Below are 26,765 nucleotides of genomic sequence, written 5' to 3'. Positions count from 1 at the left end.
GTCAGGATGGAGGGGCCCTGAACGCTGATGAAGCTGTTGGTGTCCCTGTTCAGTGCAGGGGGTTGGACCCGACAGACTTTGAAGGTCCCTTCCAAATCAAAGGATTCTATGATTTAATGATATAGCTGAACTAGGTTTACACAAATTGGTCTTGGGGATGGGTGTAAAGAAGAGGGGCACTCAAAGTTCCTCAGCTGTCCCCAGCATATCAGCCCAAAGCAACACAGCACTGAGTGAGCAAAGTGCATGCCAAGGGTAAGACTTCTGTAGTAGAAATAGGAGAAGAGAGCCTGGTTCTTTCCCTCACAGATCTCTCAGTCCCTCATGGGCAGGTCTGCTAGGGTCAGGGATCCCCCTCTGCCTTCCCCATGGCGTCCGAGATTGGTATCACAACAAACACTGCCTTTATCAGAGAAAAATAAAAAGAAAGAAAAAAAAAAGATGTGACAAATATTACTCCCTGTTGAGATGCCTACTGTCACCCAGCCACATTCGTACAACATCCGACCTCCTTCCTAAAGAGGGATAAAATAAGAAAAATCTCTTCTTCTCCCCCTGCTCTCATCCCTTTAATAATTTGACAGAATTAAGCTGAATGTGCTGATTATTTTCCACGTGCATTAATCATGGGCAAATCATGTTAGAGAGGAAAATGCACAGCCTGCTGTTCCCTCTCAGCACCCTCCTCTCACCCTGCTCCCAGAATAGCCTTCAGCCTGGAGGGCATCCTGCCGGTGCAATTAGCAATGTGAAATGGGGAAGAGAAGAAGATGGGAAGATGCAGCAAAAGGAACTTCTCTCAGAACTTAGACATGGCTTTTAGCTTATCAGAGCAAGCAAGAAAAAACTGAAGAGCACAGCATACTTGCACACTTGAGCTCATGAAAATTCAGACAAGTGATGAGCGACTGCTGTCATCTTCTGTGGTCTTAGTCTAGTCCCTGGCCAGAGCTCCACTCCTGACCGCTCCCCATCAAGCTGGCCGGGAGGTTCCCTTCACCACCTGCCAACACGGAGTGCTCCAAGTGATTCAGCTTGCCTTCCTGCTGACAGCTAAGGCTGAATCCCTCAAGCCCTGGATCAACCCATCACGTCACCGAGGAGGCTTCTTGAAAGAGCATCATCCACTTGGCCAGGATTCTAGATGCAAAGTGAAACTGCATGTGTCTAATTTAGAGCTGTGAATGTCACATTTCAGGCTTGATTTGGCCATCACCATAGGGAGGCAGCTTGTGCTACCAAGCATGGGTAGAAGCACAAGCTCTGATCCTCAGCCTACAGACTCCTCCAGAGAGAAGCCCTGCTGTGAGCTCTCCTCCCCAGCAGCTGCTACATCCCAAGAAAGGATTCTGCCAGGAAGACTTTTCCTTTCTTATTTAATTTTGCCAGAATCCATGAGGGTACTGTCACTTTAAAAAAAAAATTCCTCCAGAAGTAAGCAGATACAAAGCAGAAATGACCTGGCAGAAGGGATTTGGTGACAAGGCCAGGAAGCAAGCAGTTAGAGCTGGGCAGTTTCCAGATGCATTGTGGCCATGCCATACATTAATAATTTGTGACATGCATAAAGATGGGTGAGCATTTGCCTCTGAAGCCAGCTGTTTCATGCATGGATACAGCCACTGAGAACCTCAGGAGCACATTTCTAGTCCCTGCCTTCGCAGAACAGAACAGAAGGGGGGGAAACCCAGAGCTCAAAGAAGAAAACCCCAAGGCTCCTAAAGCAGCTGAGCATACACGTTCCATACGGAAGGGGACAAGGGTTAAGATGTCAGCATGTGAGGAGAACTAAGTACACAGTACCTGGGTCGTTCCCAGGTAAGTGCAGAAGCCTCTTCTCCTGCAGGCAGAGTCTAAGAAAGGCCAGGCTTCAGGGATGTTTTTGCTGAAGGATGTTTCTCTTCCTCCCACCTGGAAATCCATATCTCATAAGGAGCAGGCCAGCATCAGGTAAGCAACACAACCTGACATCTCAGATGTGCAGCTTTGGTTTTCTGGGCAAACAGAAGCGCACAGCAATCTGCTGTGACAGCAGGTAGCTCAATGAGTATTTACTGAAAGATGGATTTTCCTCCCCGTCATGCCCCAAACAAGGCAGTCAGGCACAACAAAGCCATCACAAAAATTACGCCCAGTGACAGGACCAAAACATGTCACAAGAAAAATGCCTTCTGGCACTGTTTTGTTGGTTTAGTGAGGGTTAGCCCAGCTGGGCTCTGAGAGTCTCCCAGCACTCCCATCAGTTATTCGATCTGTTTAAGACAGCTTAAAGGAATATTGCAGCTTTCTCCCTACGATCAGGCGCGGTTTTGGCTGAACTGTCTCTTCTCCTCAGGAATGAGAATTTCTCTGAGGACATCCAGCTCAAAGGACATGAGATATTCCAGGATCTACTTCAGTCCCATGCAGGTGCACCTGGGCTAGTCACCTGGGGACCAGTATGCCGGGCAATGACACAGAGCATGCTCTGAGCTGCCAAGTGAGAATGTACTTTGTTCACCACCCTCAGCCCAAGGAACTGGGTAAATATGGCAGCACAGTCATTCCCGTTCCACCTGACATCTCTCTTGCTCTGATGCATGTTACCAAAGGATTTGTGTAATGGTCTAACCAAGGTGAGACCCCGATAAAGCCCCTTGGGAAATGCAGCTGACACCTACAGATCTCCTCCCTTAGATTATATATTACTGACTCTTGATGCCATCTGGACTGCTCAGTCCCATCATGACATCACCTACATTTTCACACAGGCAGAAGCAGATAATTTAATTCCATCAATCAGGACTAAGAGAATATCCTCCCTGTGGAGCCATACTCTGCTCCAAGTCACTTAGGAAAGCCCCCAGTGCCATGGTGTGTGTGCTGTGTGGGCTGGTGGCCTCAATTCCACCTTGTCACCACGTTCTCCTGCTCTAAAGGCAGCAGGCAGGACTTTCCCTGACACACAGAAGATGAAATGGAGCCATCAGGGAGGGGTGGAGAAGTGTGCACTTTGTAGGGTGCGTTTTTCTGCCCTGCTCAGAGTGCTCAGTACATTTCAAATAAAACACACTCACATTTGTCAGCTCCAAAGGACAAAAAAAAATCCTCTGTAAGATTTTAGGAGACCCACAGGACTTCTGGATCACCGCTTGGAAAGGGCAAAACTGTAGCAGAGATTAATATTGTATTAGTGAGAACTTCAGACAGAAGACACTCCAAGCCCACTTGTACACTCGCTGAGTTAATACCAAAGGGTACCCTGCAGGTTTCAATCATTGGCAGGGCTTTAGCACCAGCATCTGTGTTTGCAACCTGAATTCACTTTGAACACGGTGTTGGCAGCACTGCTGCAGCTACCGGCTTAGGAAGGAAATTGCTTGGGAAGCTGAGGCAAAGGAATATATGAAAAGGATGAAAAAGCCTACCTTGTTGCTTCTGCGAGTCTCAGGCAGGGCACAGAGAGGGAAGGATGGCAAAAAAGGAGATAAGTGGTTGTGCAGAAAGACAGCTCTGCTCTTGCCTCTCTTGCAAGGATCATTCCTTCTTCTCCCACATCCACTGATATTGCTTCTGCTTTAAAAATAATAGTAATAATTAAATAGAATTGAACAGTGTGACTGCTCTCCTTGAGTAAGCAGACACCATTGTCTATGGGAACCCATAGCTATGCGCATGCCATTCTCCTGATTCTGAGACACTCTTACATACACTCCAGGTGGTTCCAACTCACAAAGTGGGAACCTGCACTTCTGCTGCCTGTGCTCACCTGCATCCCCATTTCTCTCTGAAGCTGACAGCCTTGGGCTGTGCCCACCGATGGCTCTGGGTGCCCATAAGCACATCTCCTGCCACAGTAAGGTCCCCCATCACCTCCTCTTCTGAAGTGGCAGCTGTGTTAGACTGTTCAGAATCACATTTGGTTCACATTCCCTAGCAGGCATGCAAGATAATATTTTTAGAAGATGCTATACTGCATCTCTGAAGGTTCACACACACGTGCTGCAGTGTGGAGATGCCCACAGGCCCATCAACTCCTCTGGTGATGTTGTAAGCCCTGGGGACACCCCTGCTACACCATCTCCTTGGCCCCAATGTCAGAGAAGGCACTGAAACTCCCCTTAGGAGCTCAGACAGCTCCCACAAGCTAATCACATCCTATTACTTCTGTGACTTGCACGCTCTTTTAACATCGGTCTGTGAGGATCACCTGCTATGGCATGTAAAGGGACACTTCTATCTGATGTGTGATGAGGAATGAGACCTCACAGGTCCAGTGTTACCTCTGTGTCAGCCACATGCAGGTGGCATGACACTGTGCATGGTACAAAGCACAGTCAAACATCATCCAGCAGAAGGTAAGGGTGACTGTGGGACATAAAACCTATATATCTTCCTTTACGCACTAAGTGGCTGAAGAGAGGCCATGGCTGCCCATCCAGCATGCTCTAACTTGCATGAAAAATTCTAAATAATTTAACTAAGTACCCTTGTGCTAACAAACGAAACCACATCTACTGCAGGAACAGAGTGGATTTGTCACTCTAGGTTATAAAGCAATGCCAGGCTCTTACAGATAAAGCAAGGAGCTGCAATATTTATACGATATTTGAATTCAGTTTATGTGGAGTGTGACATGAATTCCTCTCTCTTCCATAGTGAACTTCAGTCAGCGTGGAGGTGGGCAGCACCCTCAGATCCATACAGATCTTTGGTTTGACCAAACCATGGGCTCTCTATAAGCCTACTCTCACCAGCAGGTATATTTTGGCTTCCCTGAAGGCCCAGCAGCTGATTTCTGATAGTGACATACAGAGGTCTGGGCAAGGTGAAGGTAGAGATCATGGTCCTAAGTCTTCCAAAGGCAATAAAGTATTCACAATGCAAGTCAATAAATAAACAACCCAACCAGCACCAACTAACCAGCACAAAAGGTACGAGAGCACTCTCCAAGGGCCCATGCCTAATTCACAAAACCATTCTCACAGTTCATTATGAATTGCCAGATACTCTGGTTTACCACTGGCCTTTTCAAACTGTGCTGCAAACAAAAAGCCAATGTCTGAGAGCTTGGTTTTGCTGTGGTTTTCTTTCTCAGGTCTGACAATGAGGGAAATGCCAACTACATTAAGTTTTATTGTTTTCTTCCCCAGTTAAGCCACAGCCACCCACGCAGGCCATTCCTGGGGACCTGCTGGCTGGCAGCAGTGCCGCCAAGAGCAGTGCAGCTGTTCACATGGCCACATTCACAGTCATGCACTGAGATCACCAGCAGCCACAGAGGAAAGAAAGCACAATGCATACTGCAGGATTTCCTATCGCAGGGAGAAAGCCCACCCCACCACAAAGCCTCTCAGCTGGTGAGAGAGGGACATGGCAAAAGAGCAGAGGGACAAGCACTCATGTGGGACCTGAGGTCCCACTGGGACAGAGCTCCATAAGAAGGACAGCCATATTCCCATGCAGACTGATAAGGATCCCAGAGTAATGCAATTTCCATCTGCAGGTGATGCTCCCTTGCAGGGTCTTCAACACTCCCCAGTACTCAGAAGATGCCCACACAAACATCCCCTGAGGCTGCAGTCTGGGGGGAAGAGGGAGCTAAATATTTAATTTCAGGCTCTTTCATCAAATATTTAATCTATTTAATATTAATTAAATCTTGGTCTGAATAAACAACAGCTTAAAACTCACCTCTTCCTCCAAACATTTGATAACTTGAACATGACAGCTTACAACATCCCAACTGAGATGGCTTTGAATAAGGGCTTTTTTCCACCTTCAAGATCTTAACAGAAATGGCAGATGCCTAATCTCCTTGTTGGCCTCCTCTATCCCTCTAAGGCAGGATCTTTTGTGTGTGGATGTACAGTAACACCACCTGGTTTACACCAACATTTCCTCACCCTGCTTTGTAACCTCTCATTTTTCAAGGACTTCATTTGTACCCCTCACAAACACACACTTCCAGGCAACACAGCAAAAATCCATGAAGCTAAGCTGGAGGAAGAGGAATTCTGGGGTGCGGTGGTGATGAGGAAGGGCTAGAATAGGAACAGATCATTTCCACCTCAGAGGATTTAAACCACTTAACACCAGGCCATGAAGTCAGCTGCCACCATTGCACTTGCAGCCACAACTACCTTATGTTACAGAAGGAAACCCGATTTGGATCAAGGTCTATTCACACCAACTGCACCAGACAGAACTCATTTTCTAATTCAACCCGGTAGAGCAGCCAGCAATGAAGGATTGCCCTGCACAGAGCACTGCTTACCTTGCTTTCCTCAGCGCACATCCCGTTGAGCAGAGCAGTTCTGAGCTTCTTTTCCTCTCTGCTGCGCTGCCTCAAAGCCATCCCACTCAAATGGTGGGAAACAGCAACGAAAACATTTATACTGCTGTTCAAAAGGAATGGATGCATCTCCATCATTCCAAGACAGCAATGCTGAAGGCCCTGATCCCAGTGGAGATAAAGCCTTCGGTGTAAGCAAGCCAGGTTATTCCGCTTATATAGGTTATTTTAACTCCTCCGGCTCCATAAAATCTGGGGTGTAAAAGTCAGTCTTTGAAAATAATAAGTGCAGGATTGGTTTTAAGTAGCTGAATGCTTTGCAGCAACTCAATGCATGCAGATGAAGGCAAGAAAGCCTCCAGCAGGCATCACTTTCTCAGAGATGGCTGTGGTGGAAAGCTCTTTCTGTTTTCCTGTAGAGAGTAATTGAAAAGCAAACAGGAAAAAGGCCATAAAGTCATGGCCCAGCAAATCACCACTGTTTCAATCAGCAAAGGAGCAATCAATTCTCCATCTAGTAGTTGATTAAAAACAAAAGTTTCTCATCTCTGGGAGCAAACTCTACAGCAAGCGAGTCCCACAGCTGTGGAGGATGGCAGGGCTGCCTCCTGCCAATGCCATGTCCCAGCTGTGCCTGAGCCAATGCAGGTCAGAATGGGGAAGGAGGGATGTTTAGGTCGGTTCACCTCACCTCCCCTCTCGATGAGCTCTGCTTGCACTGTTACTCTTGCATTTGACTTAAAACACATTTCTGAGAGCCTCTCCTCCTGACTGGAGAAGTGCTGAAGGGAAACACATGTTGGTGGAATTTCTCCTCAGCACAGAAAGCAGCTCCTACCCCAGGAAGTCCCTGAACACCCAGCAGCCCCTGAGCTTCCTGGGAGGGGTCCCTGTTCCTTTGCGTTCTCTGACATTAAAGTCATGCAGGACTTCAGAACCTTCCCATGCATATGATGTCCCCTAACCTGATCAGTATGGAGTTGACCACCACACAGACAAACCCAGGGCCAGCTTAAGTGCTTTGAAGCCAGTAAAAGCCAGCAAGCTTATGTCTTTGCTGACAAACACCTTTGCCTCTGCTCAAGTAGTGGAAAGGCCTTCTTGTTCTACTTCCAGTTTATCCTCACATTGCTTTGTAGAGTTTAGGTACCACGTGCCCCTCACCTTAGCAGCCCCTGGCATGAGATGTTGGCTTCACACACTGGTTGTCCCATGTAGGAAATCAACACTGCTGGGGAACTACTCAAATACCCAAGAAGGTCCCCTTAGAAGGAAGAGATGTTGAACAACCAGCATCTCCATTCAGCACCTGGCATCTCTGCCCCAAGCAAAGGTTGAGACCTGCTGCCACAAAACAAACCTCATGTTCAAGCCAAAGCAGATCTGAAAAGCTGGGAATGGCACAAGGTGGGAGAAAACCCAGAAGCCATCGCTGCATCAGCAGGGCACAGGATGGCAGAAGTAAAATGCCTGGGCCCAACTCCCTTCCCATGCAGAGAAAGCCAAAATTAGGGCTATGCTGGGCTCCACGGCCATCTACTGCACAGGTCCATGGGACCCTGGAACCAGCCAGGCTCAGGAGCCACAGCCCAACTCAAGGAAGGTGTGATTTGAGTTTTTTTTTCCACAGCTGCAATCTCACCTTGACTTCTGAGGCTCAACCTGCTGCCCTTGCAGTTCACAGAGTGGTCAACATCTGCTCCATTTGTGAACTGAGTGCTTCTGGGCTGGGCTGTCTGCTGACCTGGCAGTAAGGCTCAGCAGCTGCACAGAGCTGGCACCTCACAGAGCATCACCACAAACCAGCTGCACAGCGAGGACTGCAGCAGGAGCGGAGCCACAGCTCCACGTCTGCCAGGGCACTGCCTATAACCCAGGAGCAATCTCTGCAGACTCTGAACTTTTCCAGCAGCGAAAAAGCAAGGAATATTCAGAAATAAAATAACACAAAGAGCCACGAGGAGAGCTTCCCAGGCTGCTTCCCAGCCACCTGACCCAAGAGGAACACTATGGGGCACCAGTGAGCCCTGGAACAGGAGATGCTGCATGGGGAGGGGCACTCGTGGCACAGCACGGTTGAGGGACATGGGCTGAAACCCACGGGAGCTCTCTCAGGCCTGAAAAATGCATAATTTGCAAGTAGAGTGATTGGGACCAAGTTCAGCTCTCCTTGAATCGCCATGGAAAGGCTTCTCAGTACCCCTTGTGCCTCAGCAAATATGGGCAAAACCCCACAGCAAGAAGTGTGAGTGCCAGAAGAGAGAGGGGTCAGGGACAAGATCTGGGCAGGCTGTCAGCTGGCTCTGCAGCTTACCCACAGGGACATCTTGGAGCTGGCATTGCCAGCTCCAATGCCTCAGGACCACTCCTCATCCACCACAGCAGCTCCATGGCACAGCCTGCAGGGCCCTGCAGCTTGGACACGTCCCCTCAGCCAACAAAATGGGCTCAAGACATACCTGAAAATAAACGTCAAACAGCTCAGGGAAATAAAACAAAAGAATCAGCAGGTGGCAAAGGCAGCAGGATGGTGGGAATTGAGACACCAGCCACAGGGATGGTCAGGCTCTGCATGGCAGATGATGGAGTCACTGCCAGCACCCACCGCAGCTCCTGGGGCATTTTATTTGGCTGGGCTGAACCACAAGGGATCAGGAAATACATAACCCCAAAAGCGCCTTGCTTTTGCATTGGATGGAAAACTGGGAGCAAGCAGCCATATTTTAGCTGTGCACAGTGACAGCCCATCAAAGCCCCGGCCCAAGACCCACCAAGACATTGGCTGAGTTAGAGACTTGACCAGGAGGCCAGCAGACAGACAGAAGGATGGGGAAGCGTGACTGATGACCACTCAATTGCCAACCCCTACATCTCCCCTGGGGTCTGCTTGGGAAAACCTGCCAAAGCCAACAGGTGTACCTGCAAGCCAGAGGGGACAGCAGGACACCTGCCTCCATCACACCCTCCAGGCCTATGAACCACTCTGGCCATGTGGGCACCCCTGCATACATGCAGAAATATCTCCTTCCAGCCCAATCACTTCTAATCCCATCTGCGACCTCATTATTACAAACCTTCTCAACCAATCAGCTATAAAGCTGCTGCAACTGGGCAGCCCCACCGAGAGGCAAAACCAGGGCCAGGCTGCATTTCTGAGGAGCAAATCACATCTAAGCTCTTTTCTTTAAGAAACACATGAATGCTCTTACCGTGCTATGAAAGGAGGGGGTGGGGGGGGGAGGAAAGAACAAGAAACACCAAGGAGTCGTTTGTTGCTCTGCCCCTGCGCGATGAAGCGAGCCATTGTTCCCTACCTGCTGTCACAACGCCTTTCAGAAAGCACCACTGCTTTTCCCAACGTGTTCATGTAACAGTGCAAAGCTGCCTGAGAATGGGTGAGCAGCTGGATAAAATGCAACACGGCTAACAGATTATTCAGAAGGCTTTCACGCTTGATCTGTAAACACTCTTTTATTTATTAAAAAATAATCATCCATTGCAGCAACCTCTGCTCTGTGTTTTCTGCCTTGTTTTTACAGTAAAGCACAATTTATTTGCTTTCCTCACCTTTTGAGGATTCAACTCTGAAAACGCAAGTGAATGTAAACACTGCTCTCCAGGTCCCAAGGAGCATCTGGGCACCCTCCGAGTGAATACAAAGTCAGGAGAGAGCAAAATCAACAGAATACATCCAAAAGTAAAAAGGCGCTGCTTTCAAGTCTCTTCCTGTGCACCACACAACCCTACAGAAAGCAGATCCACCCTTTAGGACAGACTTTGCTTTCTCCAAGCAGTTCCTACGATCTGTCAGCACTGAAGAGCTGTATGGGTGGCGTTAGGAGGCTTGCAGAGCCGTTTATTAAGAGAGATCAGAAGTTTTTCCTTTCAGCATTCTCAAGACATTTCTCCATGGCAGGAGGATGCGACCTTTGTTCTGTTTGTCTTTTTAGTTTTGAGCAGAAAAAGCCGAAAAGACATTTCAGGAGAGGAGTGTAAAAGCAACATTAACTCCTTCTCCTGCTCCAACCTCACAATATTTACACTTTCTCGTTTTGTTTTGTTTTTTTAATTAAAGAGAAAGAAAAAAAGCTCGCTTATGCTATAAAATACTGGGGAACCTGCCGGGAAGTTCCCCATTTCAGAGCTTTGCCCTGTGTGAGACTGAAGGAGGGATGCTTCAGTCATTTCCTAGGACAGATGAGAGCGGCAGATCGCAAACTTAACTCTCCCTCGCTCAGAACGGCGGACCTGCTGCGTGCAAAGAGCCACCAAACCTGCAGGAAACGCAGCGGGAGTTAAAACAGCAGAAAAAATCAATAGAAACAAGACAGCGTGATGTACGGAGCGCTGACGTTTGCTCTGAAATGTTACCTATGTACAGTCAGGGGTGGGGGAACCGAGTTAGCATTGAACACACGTTGGCACTTCGATACGGCATTATATCAGCTGAGGGGAAGTTGCTGGGAGCTTGGCTGGATCCCAAGCTCTGCACGGCGTGAGAAAGAGCCCTTAGCAGCCCTTGGGTGCCCGCCTGCACGGCAACCAACCCGTGGCTCTGCTGCAGCTGGTAGGGACGAGGAAGTTACAGCTCAGCCTTCTCATACCATGGGCAGTGCTGAATTCAACAGAACCAGGTTAGGACAGAGAGAAAAGGGGAAAAAAAAAAGGAAGAAAAGCTAGCCTGGGGGGAGCAGGATCCTCAGCTTTAGAGCCAAAAAAAGGAAAAGAAATAGAAAAAAGAACAACAGAACACTGGAAATGGAAATGTTGGTGATATTACCTACTTGCCAGGCAGGGAAAACTGCTCTAACTCTTTGTTGGTTTTGAGCAAGGGGGATTTCAGGGAGTGGGAAGAAAGGGAGTTTTCAGGCATCAAACATAATTAAAGCATTCACAGTTTCGAAGCTGCTTGCCTTACAAAAATTAAGACGTTCAGATTCAGAGATACAACACTGTATTTTACAAGGGGGTTGAAATTAATTACATATACAACAGGAGGAGGGGGGGGGGGGGGGGAATGATACAACAAAACAAAAAGCCAACACCTCTGAAGGGGGCATACTCCCTCTTTGCTGTTTGCCTCACGGAGCTGCGCGTCATCTGTCTTTAAAGAGTCAAACTGAGCAGTCATGAAAACATCCACCGAGAGACTCTGTGGCAAAAAAAAGAAACCTTACAAAGTAAACCAAGCGAATCGAAAGCCATCCTCCCCTGGGAGCTGAGTGCCAGGCTCAGACCTCCACTTGCCTGCCGCTCCTCGCTGCCGCTGTTGGGCATTTCAGTGGGCTCATCTCGGGTTTGGAAGGCTTCCTGCTCAGAAGCTGAAGGAAACCATCCCATGCAAGCACAGCCCAAGGACAGACATGCCTTACTCTCTTGCAAAGTCTTGAATTATTAGTCCTGCCCGTTCCTGTGGGTCCTTCAAACAATCCTTTTCCTCTCTATCCTGCAGAGGATCCTTTTGAAGGCCCGTCTGAAGTCGTGGTTGAAAATGGTGTAGATGACGGGGTTCAAGGAGCTATTGCAGTAACCGAACCAGAAGAAGAACTTGAAGAGGGTGACAGGCACAGAACAGCTCTTGCAGACTGCGGTCAGCGTGTAGGTGAAGAAGAATGGGAACCAGCAGATGACAAAGACCCCAATCACCACCGCCAGCACGAAGGTGAAACGCTTCTCCCGGTTCTGCCTGCCCCTCCACCGGGACCCTTTGGTGTTCCTCTCCTCCTCCGTCTTCCTGGGCAAAGTGTCCCCAGGCTTAATCTGGCTCAGCTTAGTCTTGGTCTTTCCCCGCAGGGGTCTCTCTGCCTTCTTGGGCTGGCTGTTCTCCTGGTGCTCAGAGGAGGAGGTTTCCTCCATGTCTATGCCATTGACCTCTCCCTCCTGCCCATCGCCAGCTCCGGCTGCTTTCTCCCCATTGAGCTGGGCTGAGGCCGGCAGGTCCTCCTTGTCGGCCAAGCCGTTCTGCTTTTTCTCTGGGCGCTCTGCCCTCTTGTTCAGCGGGACCCTGGTTCGCCTCTTGGCTATCTGATAGATGCGCACGTAGACCAGGATCATGATGAGGCACGGGGTGAAGAAGGAGCCGATGCATGACGAGATGATGTACCACTTCTCGTCATTGATCTTGCACCCTGCCGGCCACTGGTCCACCTTCTGCCCGCTCTTCTTCTCTATGGAGATGAGCGGCGGGAAGGAGATGACGGCCGAGATGACCCAGACGATGAAGATGATGCACTTGATGCGGCGCGGGGTGCGCTTGAGGTTGTACTCGATGGCTTGTGTGATGGACCAGTAACGGTCCAGGCTGATGGCGCACAAATGCACGATGGAGGAGGTGCAGAACAGCACGTCTAAGGCCAGGTAGATCTCACACCAGACTTTGCCAAAGTACCAATAGCCCATCACCTCGTTCGCCAGGGAGAAGGGGATGACCAGTGTGGCCACCAGGATGTCGGCTGAGGCTAAGGACACCAGGAAGAGGTTCTGGGGGGCCTTGAGAGCTCGGCTGGTGAAGACGGCAATGATGACCAGGACGTTGCCGAAGACGGTGAAGAGCATAAGCAAGCCCGCCAGGCTGATGAGGGTGATGGTGGTGTGCAGGGGGTACGGCATGCTCCATCCCAGCCCGGCCGCGCTGTCGTTGAAAGTCCCGTTGGCGCCGGGAGGCGGGTAGCCCTCCTCCTCCTCCAGCTGCCGCTGGTACTCCATGGAGGAGAAGAAGTGGCCCCTCTCCGTGAACGGGCGCTCCGGGTTAAACATCAACCTCGCTGCGCGGACACCCCCGCCCTTCGCCCCCTGCCCCACCCGCGCCGCTCCCGGCTCTCCGCGGGGCTCCGCGCTCCTACAGCGGCGCCTCTCGGGCGGGGGCTGAGAGGCGGCGGCCGGGGGGGTGCGGGCGGGCGCGGCTCATGCCGGGCGCGGAGCGGAGCGGGGTCGGGGCTGCAGCCGACGGAGGCTGCTCTGCTTCGCTCGCCGCGGAGCCGTTTTATAGCCCCGGATCAGGCCGGGGCTGCCGCGTCAGCCCCACGTGGGGAGCTGCCCCCGTTGCGCGCACACGCATATACACACACACACACACACACACACACACACACACGGGCAGACGCGCCGCGCACGCACACACACATCGCAGCTTCACCTCCAGCGCCGACAGGTTCAGCCCCGTCCGCGTCCTGCACGCTGCCCCCGGCACCCGCAGCCCCGCGCCCCCCAGCCCCGACTCCCCCTGAGTATCGCAGCCTTACGGCGCGGTGTCACCCAATCGTGCACGGACTCCCCGCCCCTCGCGGCCGTGTCCCGGGAAAGCTCCCCCCCTCCTCCCCCCAGCCCCGCACACACGCTGCCCTGGGGCTGCTTCAGACCGTCGCGTGTGGGGGGGAACGCGAGGCGGGGGGAGCAGTCGGGCGGCGGCAGCGGCCCCAGGCAGCGCGGGGGGGCAGTGGCACCTGCTGGCCGCCGCACCGCACTGCACGCAGTGGCCCTCGCGGCCGCGGCACCCACGCGAGGTCGCGGTCCGCGGCACCCTTACCTGAACAGCCGCAGCCGGCACCGGGTCGCTGCTCCCGCAGGCTCTCGCAGTCCCCCATCCACGCAGAAGGATGGGAGGCGGGCAGCAGCCCCATGTCTGCCCCACGGAGCCTCACACCCCCATGTGCTGGCTTCGCCCTCCTGAGTTGCAGCAGCATCACAGAAACTCATTAACAACAAAGAGCAGCGGTGGCACACCTGGTGACCCCCAGCTCTCAGCACGCACAGAGCGGTGACCTCTACAGCCCCTGTTTTCACACTCATGGACTCTGCTCTCACTTTTAGATGTCCCTAAGGATGATCAGGGTTCAGGCAGCTCTCAATTAATTACCACACCAGGTGCTTGAGCTAATAAAGGCATTTGATGTGCAAGAGGGAGAAAGCCCTGTGCCCTCATCCCCACACTGTGCTATAAGCAGCGACACAAAGCAGGGCCTGGGATGTGGGGTGTGGGAGCTGCTGGGTACAGCCTGAAGGGCTGACACAGGTGATAAGGCAGTGGGGGAGATGCCCATTTTACAGATGCCATCTGCAGAGAGTGCCTTCAAGTCTCTAAACTGAGGCCATGGTGACACACATGCACACATACACACTTTCCTATGCACAATAACCTCCATCAGAGTAGGTGCAACCTGTAAAATCTGACTTCACACCACAGGGCACATGGAGACAGGGTGCAGGGACTCACCTGGGGCTGCAGCAAGGCTGGGAGTGCTGTGCTGGAACCTCATGCCTTTCTGGTGCACCCAGAGCATCCTCAGAGCCACGTTCCTCAACTTAGGCAGAGCGTAGATGTAAATGATGAAACCACAACAGCTGCTTCGATTTTTCTCTCTCCTTTTGTAGCTGGAAACTCCTCAGTCTACCTGAAGCTCAACTCAGCCACATCCACCCTGAACCGTGGCATCAAAAAAGCAGAGCTGGAGCCCTAGCAGCACCTGTAAGCACCTCAGTAGCATCACATCTCCCTTTCAGCCTCTGTCCAGGTCATCTCACAGCTCTGCCACAACGGTGGGAAGCACCAGGGCTGGTGCAGATCCCCAGGATGGCCCCCAAGCACACCCACTCCTGCAGGAAGGCTGTGGTAGGAGTCCATCCCACGCGTTACGGTAATTTGTTATGAAGCCTCAGTGCTCAGAGTCCTGGGATTTGGTGAGAAATGTGCATTTGTAGTCTGTGGAAGCCTGTAGAGAAAAAGCTTGAGGGGAGGGGGGTGGGGGGAAACAGTAAATAAAATGTTGACATCGGCCCCCTGGCGCTGGCATCCAGCTGCTCAGCTTTTGGATGCGTGCTGCTAACAAGGCTGATGAGAGCAGCCAGGGCTCTGCAGCCCCAACTCCATCAGCACGTGCCAGGGGAACAGCCCAGGAAGAGGTTCACACCCCAAGAGCTGCAGACCCCAGGGCACAGCTGAGCTATGCCACAGCAAACACCACTTTCCCCTTTTTCCTTTGCTCCAGTACCTCAGAAGGTGCTGTGGAAGAGGCACAGACCTCCAGCACGCAGACCTGGCCCCAATGGCTGCATTGCTGCCCAACAGCACCATCAGCCAAAGCGCTGCCCGTTTCCAGGAGGCGCTGCGAGTGCTGTGATTCATCTTTTCCTTCTTTCAAAGGAAGATGAAAACACACTTTATGATGAAAAAATCATCACAAGTGCAGCAGGCCTGGCCACCCCCTGTCCATCCCTACCAGCTGCTCGGGCGCTTTGCCATACAAACACGTCCAGCCTCACAGCCCTCCCCTTCCACACCCACTGCTGTGCTGCAGATGTGCATTTTGCTCTTTTCCTTCACCTCACAGCAGCGCCTTCTGCAGAGCTTTGCAGCGGGGTTTGCACAGCCTCAGCTGCGGGCTGTGCTTCCCTGAGTTATTTGAACAAATGGGTACGGATGGAGCTGCAGGGACAGCACCCTGCTGCTGGCTGTGCAGAGCAGCATGCTGAGTATCACCAACCATAGCAGATCCTCACTGCCTCACAGCTGGCTCAAACCAGCAGGAGACAACCCGCGTGCAACCACCCGCTCCTTCCATACTGTTTTGCAAACAGCTTTAAAGCCCCGCTTGAATTTCCCCGTGGGTTGCCAGCCCTGTCAGGCAGGATTCTAAGCAGCAGGTCGGGTTGTGCAGTCCAATGCTGACAGCCAAGACAAACATTGCTGTGCTACCAGCTGCAGCGTGGTGGAGCTTGGGGCACAGGCACAGTGCTCATGTGAACCTCACATTTGTCCACTGCTTTATCTCCCTGTAAAGTGTCCACTCAAGCACTTCATGCTGAGTGGGGAGAGTGAAGAAGAGAGGCCAGATGCCACCAGCTTTCCCTGCAGCCTTCCCTTAATAGGAGCAATCCTGCCCCAGCAGCTCAGTAGGCCACAATTCACCAGCAGAGCCAGTCCGTGTTTCAGGTAACACTGAGCCAACCTCTCTAGAAATCCTTTTGTTTCATAACTGGGAGAGGTTCACACTCAATTACTCAGCTGAGAAGCCATAACTCAGTCCATCAAGTTGCTCTCCCTTGGGTACCAACCACATCTCTATCCTTTCCCTCCCTGCTCTTCACTATCTCCATCCAAAGCCATGACAGTGATGCTCCCAGCTGCAAGCAGCAGCACCCCGAGGCTGCAATGCCCACCTGGCAGGTCCCCATATCTCAGGTTATTGTGGAAAGGGAACTGCATCCCCCACCCCCTCACACCCCAGGCGAGCTGCAGGTGTTCAAGCACCAGCACTCCTTGCACACCCACAGCAGGCAGGTTTGCTCAGTTTAAGCCAGCATGGCCGAAATGAACCCAGCATGGCAGTGCTGCAGGAGGGGATCAAAGCACTCCGGGTGGCAGCAGCACTTCTCGAAGGCTGAGCCACACTGAGATAATTGCCTGGAATTGCCAGGTTCCCAGAAAGCAGAGCACATTGGCACAGCTCCACGAGCAGGGAGGCCGCCAGGGAACACTGCGAGGCTTGAGGTGCTTTCGTTTATTACTTATTTCACCATCTAGTGGCAAAAGCAAATAGCGCTGAGGTATCGTGCTGGAGCTGCAGCTGGACCTACAGGGAAGCTTCTCTCTGTGTCAGTTTCTGTCCCTCTCCGTCTCCCACCCCCCTGTAGCAGGGGATGGGGACGAGGATGCAGGGCAGCATCCAGAACTGTGCTGTTCCCCCAGTCCTAAAGCACAGCCCTGCACAAAACCCCCTGTGCCCAGGCTGAAAGCAACCCCAGGACACAGTTCAGTGGGCACAGTGGCGATGGGTCAGTGATTGGACTAGATGATCTCAGTGGGCTTTACCACCCCTGACTCTTCTCTCCAGAGGTGGGGTTTCCATCCCTGTGCTTGGTTTGCAGATCCTGCGTGCAGCACACTGCAGAGGGGAATCCATCATCCTTACTGAGCCCATTCCCTCCTTGGCTACAATACAATTAACCCCATACAGATTGCAACACACAACATTTTCCTCCTGTTAGGCTCAAATGAAGTTTAAACACCAGTGGGTGATTTATTTGCTTATTCAGCACTTCGACCTGTTTTTTCAGCTACACAATGTCTCTCTCTCCTCAGGAAATATTTATCCTATCTGGGAACTGCATGCTGAGGGCTGTAATGTGTAACCAGGATAAAGCTCTCAGAGAAGGCAGGCTGCTACACAAGATACAGAGAGAAGAGGTATAATGCATCCGCACTTGTGCCTTTTTGATTCCAGTTTTCTTTTCCCCATGAACACCAAAGGCAGCAAGGTAAATTATCGCCACACAGAATTAAAGAGCAAAATAACACAGAATTAAAGAGCAAAATAATCCACGAGTTGCTCTGAAACATCACAGCAAACTCAGAACACGCAAACACTCTTTCCTGCTTTGCTGAGAAGACAGAGCAAAAGGAAAAGAGAAACCAGACGTTCAGCATTCAGCATGAATTAATAAAGGGCAGGATCATAGAAACATAGAATATCCCACGTTGGAAGGGACCCAGCAAGGAACATCAGAGGTCCAACTCCCAGCTCCACACAGGACCACCCATAAATCAGATCAGATGTCTGAGAGCATTGCCCAGATGCCTCCTGAACTCCAGCAGCTCTGTTTCCTTGGGTGCCTGTCCTGTGCCCACCAACAGCTGGTGAAGAACCTTTCCCTAACATCCAATCCGACCCTCCTCATCACAGCTTCATGCCACCAGGTGGAAGGGGAAAGCAAATTTGAAGAGATGCTCGGTCTCCCAAGAGACGGGCACTACCAAACCCATCCTGAACTCCAGTTTCCACTGGTTAAGCCCAAGCAGTTTGCTGGGTCACACCCACAGAGAAGTGGAAATTGCCACACAGTGCCTAAGCATTACCGGAGGCGTATCCCAACTGCACTGACAGGAAAACTGCAACCAGAACCAGGACTTCAACTCACCCTTCCAGTTCAGCCAGGTTAGAGGCGGCCCCCAAAGCCCCAGAAAGACAGCTCACTGTGCATTCCAGCTGGCTTTAACCAACAGCCCTGCATACCTTGCTTGGCCACACAGCTAAGAACTGAGCCTGGGCCATCCCGGAGGGCTCTCAAGTCTCTGAGGCACCTCACCAGTACAGACCAGGCCTCAGCAGCTGAAAACCACCTCTGATCCACCGGTACCATCTGGTGTGAATTGTCCTTCAGCTTTGCTAGAGACATGGGTGGTAAGAAGCAATGCACATATCTTGAGAAAATCTAATTTTTGAAAAATAAATATTTATGGGGAATTAAATGTCTCCATGAAATGAGAATGACATTTTCTCATTAATATTTCACTAACCATTTAATTGTGGGAGCATGTGGGTTTTCCTAAAGCAAAAGCAATGAACACTAAATATGTCACATATTCCAGAACTCGAGTTCTGCTTAGCGCCGTGTCATCTCGAGATCTAAGATATTCTTCCCAAAAGATTTGAACAAAGATCAGCCACAGAATTTCTGAATCCAAACGCATTCCTATCTGAGCCTCAATAGATAGCCCAGCACAAACCATCCATCCTGTAGGTGTTCAGACACCAAAACCCTCCAGCACACAGCACTGGGGAGGGCTGGCTGCATGGACCCAACTCACCACTTGGCCCGACTTTCTTCTAGGGGATTTCCTCCAGCTCCTCTCACCCCTTCTAGGCAAACTTCCAGCTGCCTGAGGCCACTGGGAAGTGCACTGCTCCCCACACCAGCACCACATGGGACTCCACATCCTGGCAGGCTGGTGCAGCTCAGCGGACCAAGAAAGCGCTTTACTTGCAGACTAAAAAGCCTAACAGAGCTGCCTCTTACCAGCAGCTTCGTGACCAGCTGAACTTCTCGCCCTTTGCTTGCTGGCAAGGACAGATGACTCAAACTTCTTAGTTGTAACTTCCCACCCAGTTAACATACTTGGCAAGGACAAAAAAAATGAAAACAAATTGAAGGGCATCCAACAAAGCTTAGGTCATAAAGAGGGAAGCTTTCGCAGCGCTGTTTGTACCATGCCTGCTTTCAAGCAGTGTTTTGAGATTTTCTTTTAAAAAAAGGCGTTTCCATTAAAATGGCACACACTAAGCTTGGAAATCACATAGCACGGCTGTAACAACGCAGGGCAAAAAGCAAAGCAGCCACTTGGCCAACTGAAGCAACTACCAAAGGGCAGCAAATGAAGGATTCGTTATGAGCTTTAACAAAGAAATACTTTACCAACAGAAAGAAAAGGATGGTGTTGTGGAAAGAGCTTTTAAAACGGAACACTTGTGTGCAATTCTGCAGATAGCATCTTACTCAGAGGGAGCGGGGTAGATTGATCTCTAAAGACTCTTAAAAGGTTTTGCAGTGGAAAAATAGTTGCAAGACATACAAGTCAGATAATTAACTGTGCAGCCCAGGCTGCCAGCTGCTCACTCAAATACTCCAGATGGCTCCTCCTCTAAAACATCATCATTTGATCTTGGTAATCAAATTATCTCCCACTCTTACAATCCTAAGTGAGGCAAGGCTGCTATGAAGAGATGATATATTTTATTCGACTGGAATGGCTTGCAAAAGCAAAATAAATGAGCTTTCAAGGCACTCTGTCTCTTCTAATCGTATCAAAGCTCACCATCTCCAGCCCTTTAACACCTTTTTGTTGTTGTTTTCCCTGCCACAGCCTGCTGTTGCCACCACAACCAACTCTATAGCACTATCTGTGTTTGCACGCCAAGCACCGAGACACAGAAATCCACAGCTTCCCAGTGGCAGTTGGGACATACCACTGGACAGCAGTGTTGGGAGACCGTATCCTCACGCATGTAGGCTGGATTTATTACCCCAAAACACAATCCATTTGTCTCACCAGTCACCCAAACTGGCTGCCTTTGCACCTCTTGAGGCCTTAACGCAGACCTTAGGATACAGTGAGCGGGGAGCAGAAATTTTCTTCCCTTTTTCACCCATTTGGAGCTCAGATGTGTTGCTCTTCTGAGGCCAGGCCCATCTGCGGATGCATCTGAACAGAAACTGATCATGGCTGGCAAGGTCCCACCCTGGGAAAATGGAACCCAAGCAGTGCAGTGCTCAGCTACAACTGAAAGTACAAACTAAACAACAATCCTAGAAATTTCTCAGTGCCTTCAGAAAACGTTGAGCTTGGACAGTTAAGAAAGCCAGCTGGGATACTCCAAGTCACATCTTTCCAAACCACGCTCTCTTGCTACTACAAATAGAGTTTTAAATTCCGGCAATACTGAAATCAACTCACCTGCATAAAGCTTGGTATCACTTTTGCCTCTCAAATCTACTTACAAGAGATGAAGAACATCAGCACTACAGCTGATCAGAGGAAACCACGTATTACAGCAGTAGGTGGTTGGCATCTGCAATCTAAACCCCAACTGGATCATTCTGTAGTAAGATTATTCCCCACCGAAATTTTGCACTAAATTTTATCACCCACTCAGTTCCAGTTCTTTCTAACAGCTGCACTTTCATGTCACAGACTGGGATACAAACAACAAAGCAGCTTGCTAATGACCACAAATGGGGAAAAGGAGCCAGACCTGGGCTGGAAAACTATGGATGGGGTTTTGTTTGAGCACCATTATACAAAACGAGAGCCATGACTTGATGGAAAGCCACTCCCCTTCATGAAAAACCATTAACAGTACAAAGCAAATGAAGAGGAAAGATCCTTCATAAACTTCTCAGAATACAAGAGCTGGGGACTCTCCAAATGCAATCAGGTGGTGTGGTTTGAAACAAACAGAAGGAAGCACTTTTTTACCCAGCACATAATTATATTGTAGAATTATTAGGCGCAGGATGTTGTAGAAGCTAAAAAGTAAATAGATTTAGGAAAAAGAAAAAGAAAAAAGAAGAAAAAAGGAAAAAAAAAAAAAAAAAAGCACTTCTGTGAATTTGCCGAATTTATCAAGGGCTGCTAAAGCTGATTCTTCTCTTGGCAAGCTTGACAAGCTCCGGCTGGCAAGCTGTGAGCAGTACTCCAGAGGTGAGGAGAGTGCCGTCACAGCCCTAACCACCACTCAGCGCTGTTAGATGGGGAGAGGTGGGACACAGCCATCACCGTGGCACGGGGCCACTGCTGGGGTGCATGGGGAACTCCTTGGATTCACCGCGCTCAGATCCCTAAATCACTTACAGCAACAGGGACATCCTCCACTCTGATGTTTCATTCTTCACAGACACGGACTGCTGGGCAGTTGGATCTTATTCCATACTACCACAGCAAGTACGTTGGTGTCATCTTCATCATCGCCGCATCCAAAAAGCTGAAGCCTTTATATTCTGATTTCAAAGGATATCAACCTATTTTTTTGTTCACAGGACACGACATAGGCTTGAAACAGCACTTATCTTAGTGAGCTGTACCAAGCACAAAAATGCATTTCAGAGCTCTGTCACGTCAGCTTTAACTTACCACCTTCTATAAAGCCAGAAGTTTAAATGCAGGTGGCTGCCTTGCAGATATTTTATACTTACTTCAATTTTGTCATTGCTCAAGTGCATTTTGCACTAAAACCCAAGATGTATTTCCCTTTTCAGAGAGGAAGTTATTTTGCTTTATGCCTTCCTGTACCGTAGGAGAGTAAATATTTTACCAACACCTGCTTTATAAGGGAATATAATTCATATCTCTTACGAATAAAGTAGTTACTGTGAAGCGATCCGTTAAGTTTCCTCTAATTGCTAAGCATGAAAGAAAACCAACAACCTCTATTATATTTGAAAAACCACCTTGTGAAGAGTCACAAGTATTGAACGAGGAAGCATTTCTTGATCACGAGGAAGCATTTCTTGATCACTTGGAGCACTGCAAAAAAAACAACACACATCCAGCTCATGTTGGACCAGAAATACTAGAAAACTTCCAAAAGACTCAGTGGCAGCTCATTTACAAATATACTATTTATAATGAATGCATTGATACAGAATGACTCTTATAAAAAAGCAAGGCAATCTTTTATATAGACATAACAATCAACATTACAATAATTCAGATTAAAAGTACATTTTTGTAGACTGTTTACACTCTTGTTTAGCTTTTAACCACAAAATTAGTGTGGTCTGGTATATTTCCACAGTAAAAGTCCTGTGCAGTCCTGGTTAAGACCTAAACATCAGAATATTAAACATCATTTTCTGACCTTCGCCAACATAAAAACAAAAACCACTTGTAGATACTATCAGTTGTTTGTAATTGTCCTCACTGTGCCTTGAAGTTTGTGTTGTGCAAATTACTGCCAACTGCACATCTAGTTGGAAGCTATTCTCAGCATGCCAATTGGATACAACCGAGGTGTGATCTGACCATACAAAGGTTCTTAGCCGAACCCAGATATGAAGACTCCCCAGCTAAGTCTGCACCGATTCAGAAATTTAAATTCAAAACAAAACAAACAAAAAACACTCTGATAAAGCTCTGTGACTTTTAAATAAAAGCTATTTTTCCAACTCCCAGGATCAGAGATGATAACTGAATTTCATGTGATACGATGGGTGCTAGTGCTAACCAGCCGGACAGTTTGAATACTACTTTACTAAATCATGTACAAACACGACCTTCAAGAAGTCTGAACATGCACTTTCTCACACAACATTAGCAAAAGATGGACAAACTGCAGGGAAAACCTAAACCCAAAAGAGACACTGAAGCAAATATCTTACAGCGTAAATCTCTTTCCAAAAAGGGGGGTATGGATTTAGAAGTCTCCAACAGCGTCTGACAAAACTACCAGGTGCCGTTCATTAGCTCTGCAGCCCAGCTTTACATGCAGCCCTTTTGCTGCCTTTAGACTAGAAAATTTGTTCAGGAAGTTAAATGGGGGACAAGAAGAGACAGAACTTTAATGGTCTTATACTATCTAAACTTAATGAAAACATTTTTGCAGGGAGGAATAGCTTTCTATTTAGCAAATTTAAATGCAATGCGACCGAAATGAGTCATAATGGCAATAAAACCTTCTTTTTGTTATTTAACAAAGACCTAATCTGTTTTATGCCTTACCAAATTCCAGTAACACTATGTAGTCTATAGTACAGTAATTCAGCTTCTGCTACGTCAAGGCATGATTCAGGACAGTGTCTTTATAGAGCGTGTTTATATGCACATATTTTTATGTACATTGGTGGAGACACATTCAAAATAGATACAAAGGTCATTATTTTCACCCAAAGTAAAGATTGTCACATTTTACCCCCATAAATTATTTGGGAGATAGCAGTAGGACAAGGGAGACAAAATATTCCATGTGAGTATTTGGGAACGACCTGTTTCTGCACTCTGTTTTGGAAGAAGCCCTAAAGAGTTCATCTCACCACTCTGTCGATGCTTTCACACAAACATAGATACATATATACACATGTATGTATGCATACATATGCTTGTCAGGATGAAGTTATTTCCATTCATATTTTAACTGATTAGGCCCAACAAAATATTTAAAGACGTGGAAATAAACCAGCATGTGCCCAATGTCATCAGGCATTAAATGCCATTTAAAAACCACGCCATTTAACAACCCAGTAGAAGTCTGTTACAATCAAAACAGCTGGATTTGTATGGCTCTATGAATAGATCTGGATATAAATCCATGTGTGCACAAGGAGATTTACATGTACCTACTCCCAGTCCATTCCATATGGTTAATATCTAAACTTTGGGATAATTTTAAAGAACCTTTCAAATTTTTCCCTTCAGAATGTATAAAATTAAACTTCTAAAACAGGGCTTGAGATTATCTGGCATTGCAACAACCGTACTAAAACAAAGAGAGTTTGAAAAAATACCCTGTTTTTGATAGAGTAATGAATTAAAACATAGCTTTATTTATCCCTATTAGTGTAATGAAAAGAATACTTTGTTTTTAAGTGAGTGTAACGAGCACTATTTCAGTAGCCAACCCATCCACAAGAATTTATGTGAGAGAGGGTGAGCTGCAATCATACAGTCATGAACCATGTACCTTAACAAGGTGAATAACCAATGTATTTACAAGCTAAGCACGTTTAATCCTGTCAGCTCTAATAAAAACGAGATTGAGGAGCAGACATGGAATGAGACCAAGATGCCTGAAAACACAAGGGGTCGCCACTTTTGTTTCATAGAACCATATTAAACCAGTTTCCCCCAGTGACCCGAGGGCACAAATGCAGGTTTAGCAGTAAATTCCCAAGTTAGATTACAGTCTTGAAATTACGCATCACAGCATCTTCATATTTAACACCTTAATGCTGAGAAAAGTTAACTTCAGGCAGAACTGTAAGAAAACAGCCTTTCATAAACTAAATTCTAAACTGAAAAGCTACAGTAGATGTAAAAAAGACAAAAGGGGGCGGGGGGTGGGGGCAGAGAGTGATTGTGTGAGAAAGGAAAGAATATTACTTAATAAAATCCAGTGACATCTACAATAGTTTTACAGCACGTTTAAGCCCTCTAAGGTTTTATATCTCCACCTGCCTTCCATTTAAAACTTACTCCTTGTTAATGAGAGGACATAGGACAAAACAGAATGCAACGCCGGAAAAAAAAAACAAACAAAAAACCCACTAGATCAAGGCAATACACGTAAGTAAGCATGCCTGAAAGCCAGAAATAACATTCCCCAAGCTTCTGCGCGTGGAATAAATTTCTCATAGCATCAGCTGATTTGATTTTGTTCGAAAGATAAAGCCCTCTAAACCACACTAACCCAGCAGCAACTCCAGCGAGTACAAACCGGACAGCTCTTTAGTAAACGTGGATTGCAACTGCCTTGAGCTCCTGCCCTCCTGGAAAAGGACAACTGGCCCAGCAAGTGCAGCAACAGCGTTCATTTCCCTGAAGCATCTTCTGCCTTTTGAGCAACCAAGGAAGCTGCAGTAAAACTGAACGTCCACTACTTACTTACAGTGTTTCTCTCGAGCTACCAACAGCGATGCACAAATGAAAAAGGTGCCTCTTTTTTAACAGATCGGTTTAATACTGAAACAGAGAGGATGAAGTTTAAAAAAAAAAAAAAAAAAAAGAAGAAGAAGAATCAAGATACTGAACTGAATATTTTGAAGCAAGTGCCCCAGCTGTGGGGAAAAGTGCATTTAGTTCAGCAGCAAAACAGCACAGTGTGAAGATATTGTGCTTGGACACAGAAGTTCCATAATGGAAGGAGGTACAAGGCAAGTCAAGATATAAAACCATAGTACATTGTTACCAACTTTAAAACTTACATATATTGCAGTGTTCAAAAGTAAGACACATTCATTTATTGTACAAGGACTATAAGGAATCCTTAAAATTGCCTGTTGTAGTTCATGACTCAACACTGTAAGAAAAAAGTACATATATATTATTTCCTTGCCACTTAACTGTACTGTTAGACCTCGTGGAATCATTGCTTCACAAAACGAATGAAAACCGCTTCTCACTGAGTACACTCCGTGTTTTTACCAATCAGAAAAGGTTTACTTGTGCTAGAAAAGACCAATCGCAAAAGGCTCAGTTCAGATATGTTATGCCTGCAACTGATAATTCAGGGAAGCAAAGACTTAAAGGATTCAAGCTTTTTTTTCTTTTTTTTCCCCCTCCTTTTCTTTCATTTTGACTGCATCCTTTTCACCTGCCAGTTGTTCTGATGACTACATGTCTTTAGCATACAAACCAGTTGATAAAAACTCATCAGCAGAGGCATATGAATTCTAGATATGATTGATTAAAACAGAGCAAATCAAAACGAAACAAAATCCAGTGATTTACTCTGACTGTAAACAATATAAAGACACCATTTGCTTCAAATCTCAAAATAAGTTAAAAGAAAATCCCAACCTCAGGACACCTGACCCTTTCAGGTTTTTGACACACAAAAAAAAAGAGGGATTGAAACAGACAAGTTCATTACATAAAGGCTATATGTATCTCTTAACTGAAAGTAAATCTAAGCAAAACTATCTTCGTCCCTTAAATTTAACTTTGAGTTCATTGGCAATTGCTTTAAATGAACTGGCATGTCCAGATTACTCAACTTCCATCAAATTCAGCAAAGAAAACTTAGACAAGCATTTTTACAGATAAAAACAAAAAAAATCTAAATGGCTATGATTCCTCTATTAGCAGAAACACATAATGCAGTCTTAAATTTGCCGTTTTATATTATTTATATATTTATATATATATAATATAATATAAACCACATATATTATATTATATATACATATGCAGACAATTAAAACATTAATGCAGTTTGTATTTTGTACAGTGTATTGGACAATCCAATTAGCATCAGACCATGGCACGGTATGGTCCCTGCATCTTTAGGAACTGAATGATGAAAGAAGGTCCTCCTGCAACAATCTGAGGCGGAAGGTGGCTGAGTGGGCAGTTCTCAATACTCATTATTGACAGTTTGCTGCAAAGAGCCAGCTCAAAGGGAAGGCTGTGCAGATTGGGGTTGTCATTCAAATACAGTTCTTCCAGATTCTCCAGTGTACCTGGTTAAAATAAAACAATACAGAGAAGTATGTTTTGGTTCACACA

The 26,765-nt window shown here is 47.8% G+C and overlaps 2 protein-coding genes across 6 annotated transcripts in view; both read right to left on the bottom strand.

Moving 5' to 3' along the window:
• Positions 1 to 9,730: 9,730 nt before the first annotated feature.
• On the bottom strand, positions 9,731 to 13,460 carry ADRA2A (adrenoceptor alpha 2A). Its single transcript, XM_072340848.1, has one exon. It carries the CDS (start codon positions 13,028 to 13,030, stop codon positions 11,696 to 11,698), a length of 1,335 nt encoding a protein of 444 aa, XP_072196949.1. The 5' UTR covers positions 13,031 to 13,460; the 3' UTR covers positions 9,731 to 11,695.
• Positions 13,461 to 22,154: 8,694 nt separating this feature from the next.
• The window catches only part of SHOC2 (SHOC2 leucine rich repeat scaffold protein), a 57,146-nt gene continuing 52,535 nt past the window's right edge, over positions 22,155 to 26,765 (bottom strand). For all 5 annotated transcript variants that reach the window (XM_072340769.1, XM_072340765.1, XM_072340767.1 and 2 more), the window contains exon 9: positions 22,155 to 26,719. In XM_072340769.1, the coding sequence (XP_072196870.1) occupies positions 26,511 to 26,719 (209 nt within the window). In that variant the 3' untranslated portion in view covers positions 22,155 to 26,510. The remainder of the gene's footprint in view (positions 26,720 to 26,765) is intronic.

Source organism: Excalfactoria chinensis, chromosome 6, assembly GCF_039878825.1.
Source record: "Excalfactoria chinensis isolate bCotChi1 chromosome 6, bCotChi1.hap2, whole genome shotgun sequence".
Lineage (NCBI taxonomy): Eukaryota > Metazoa > Chordata > Aves > Galliformes > Phasianidae > Excalfactoria > Excalfactoria chinensis.
The sequence above is the reverse complement of the archived record's forward strand: the minus strand, read 5'-3'. Positions and strand labels throughout refer to the sequence as shown.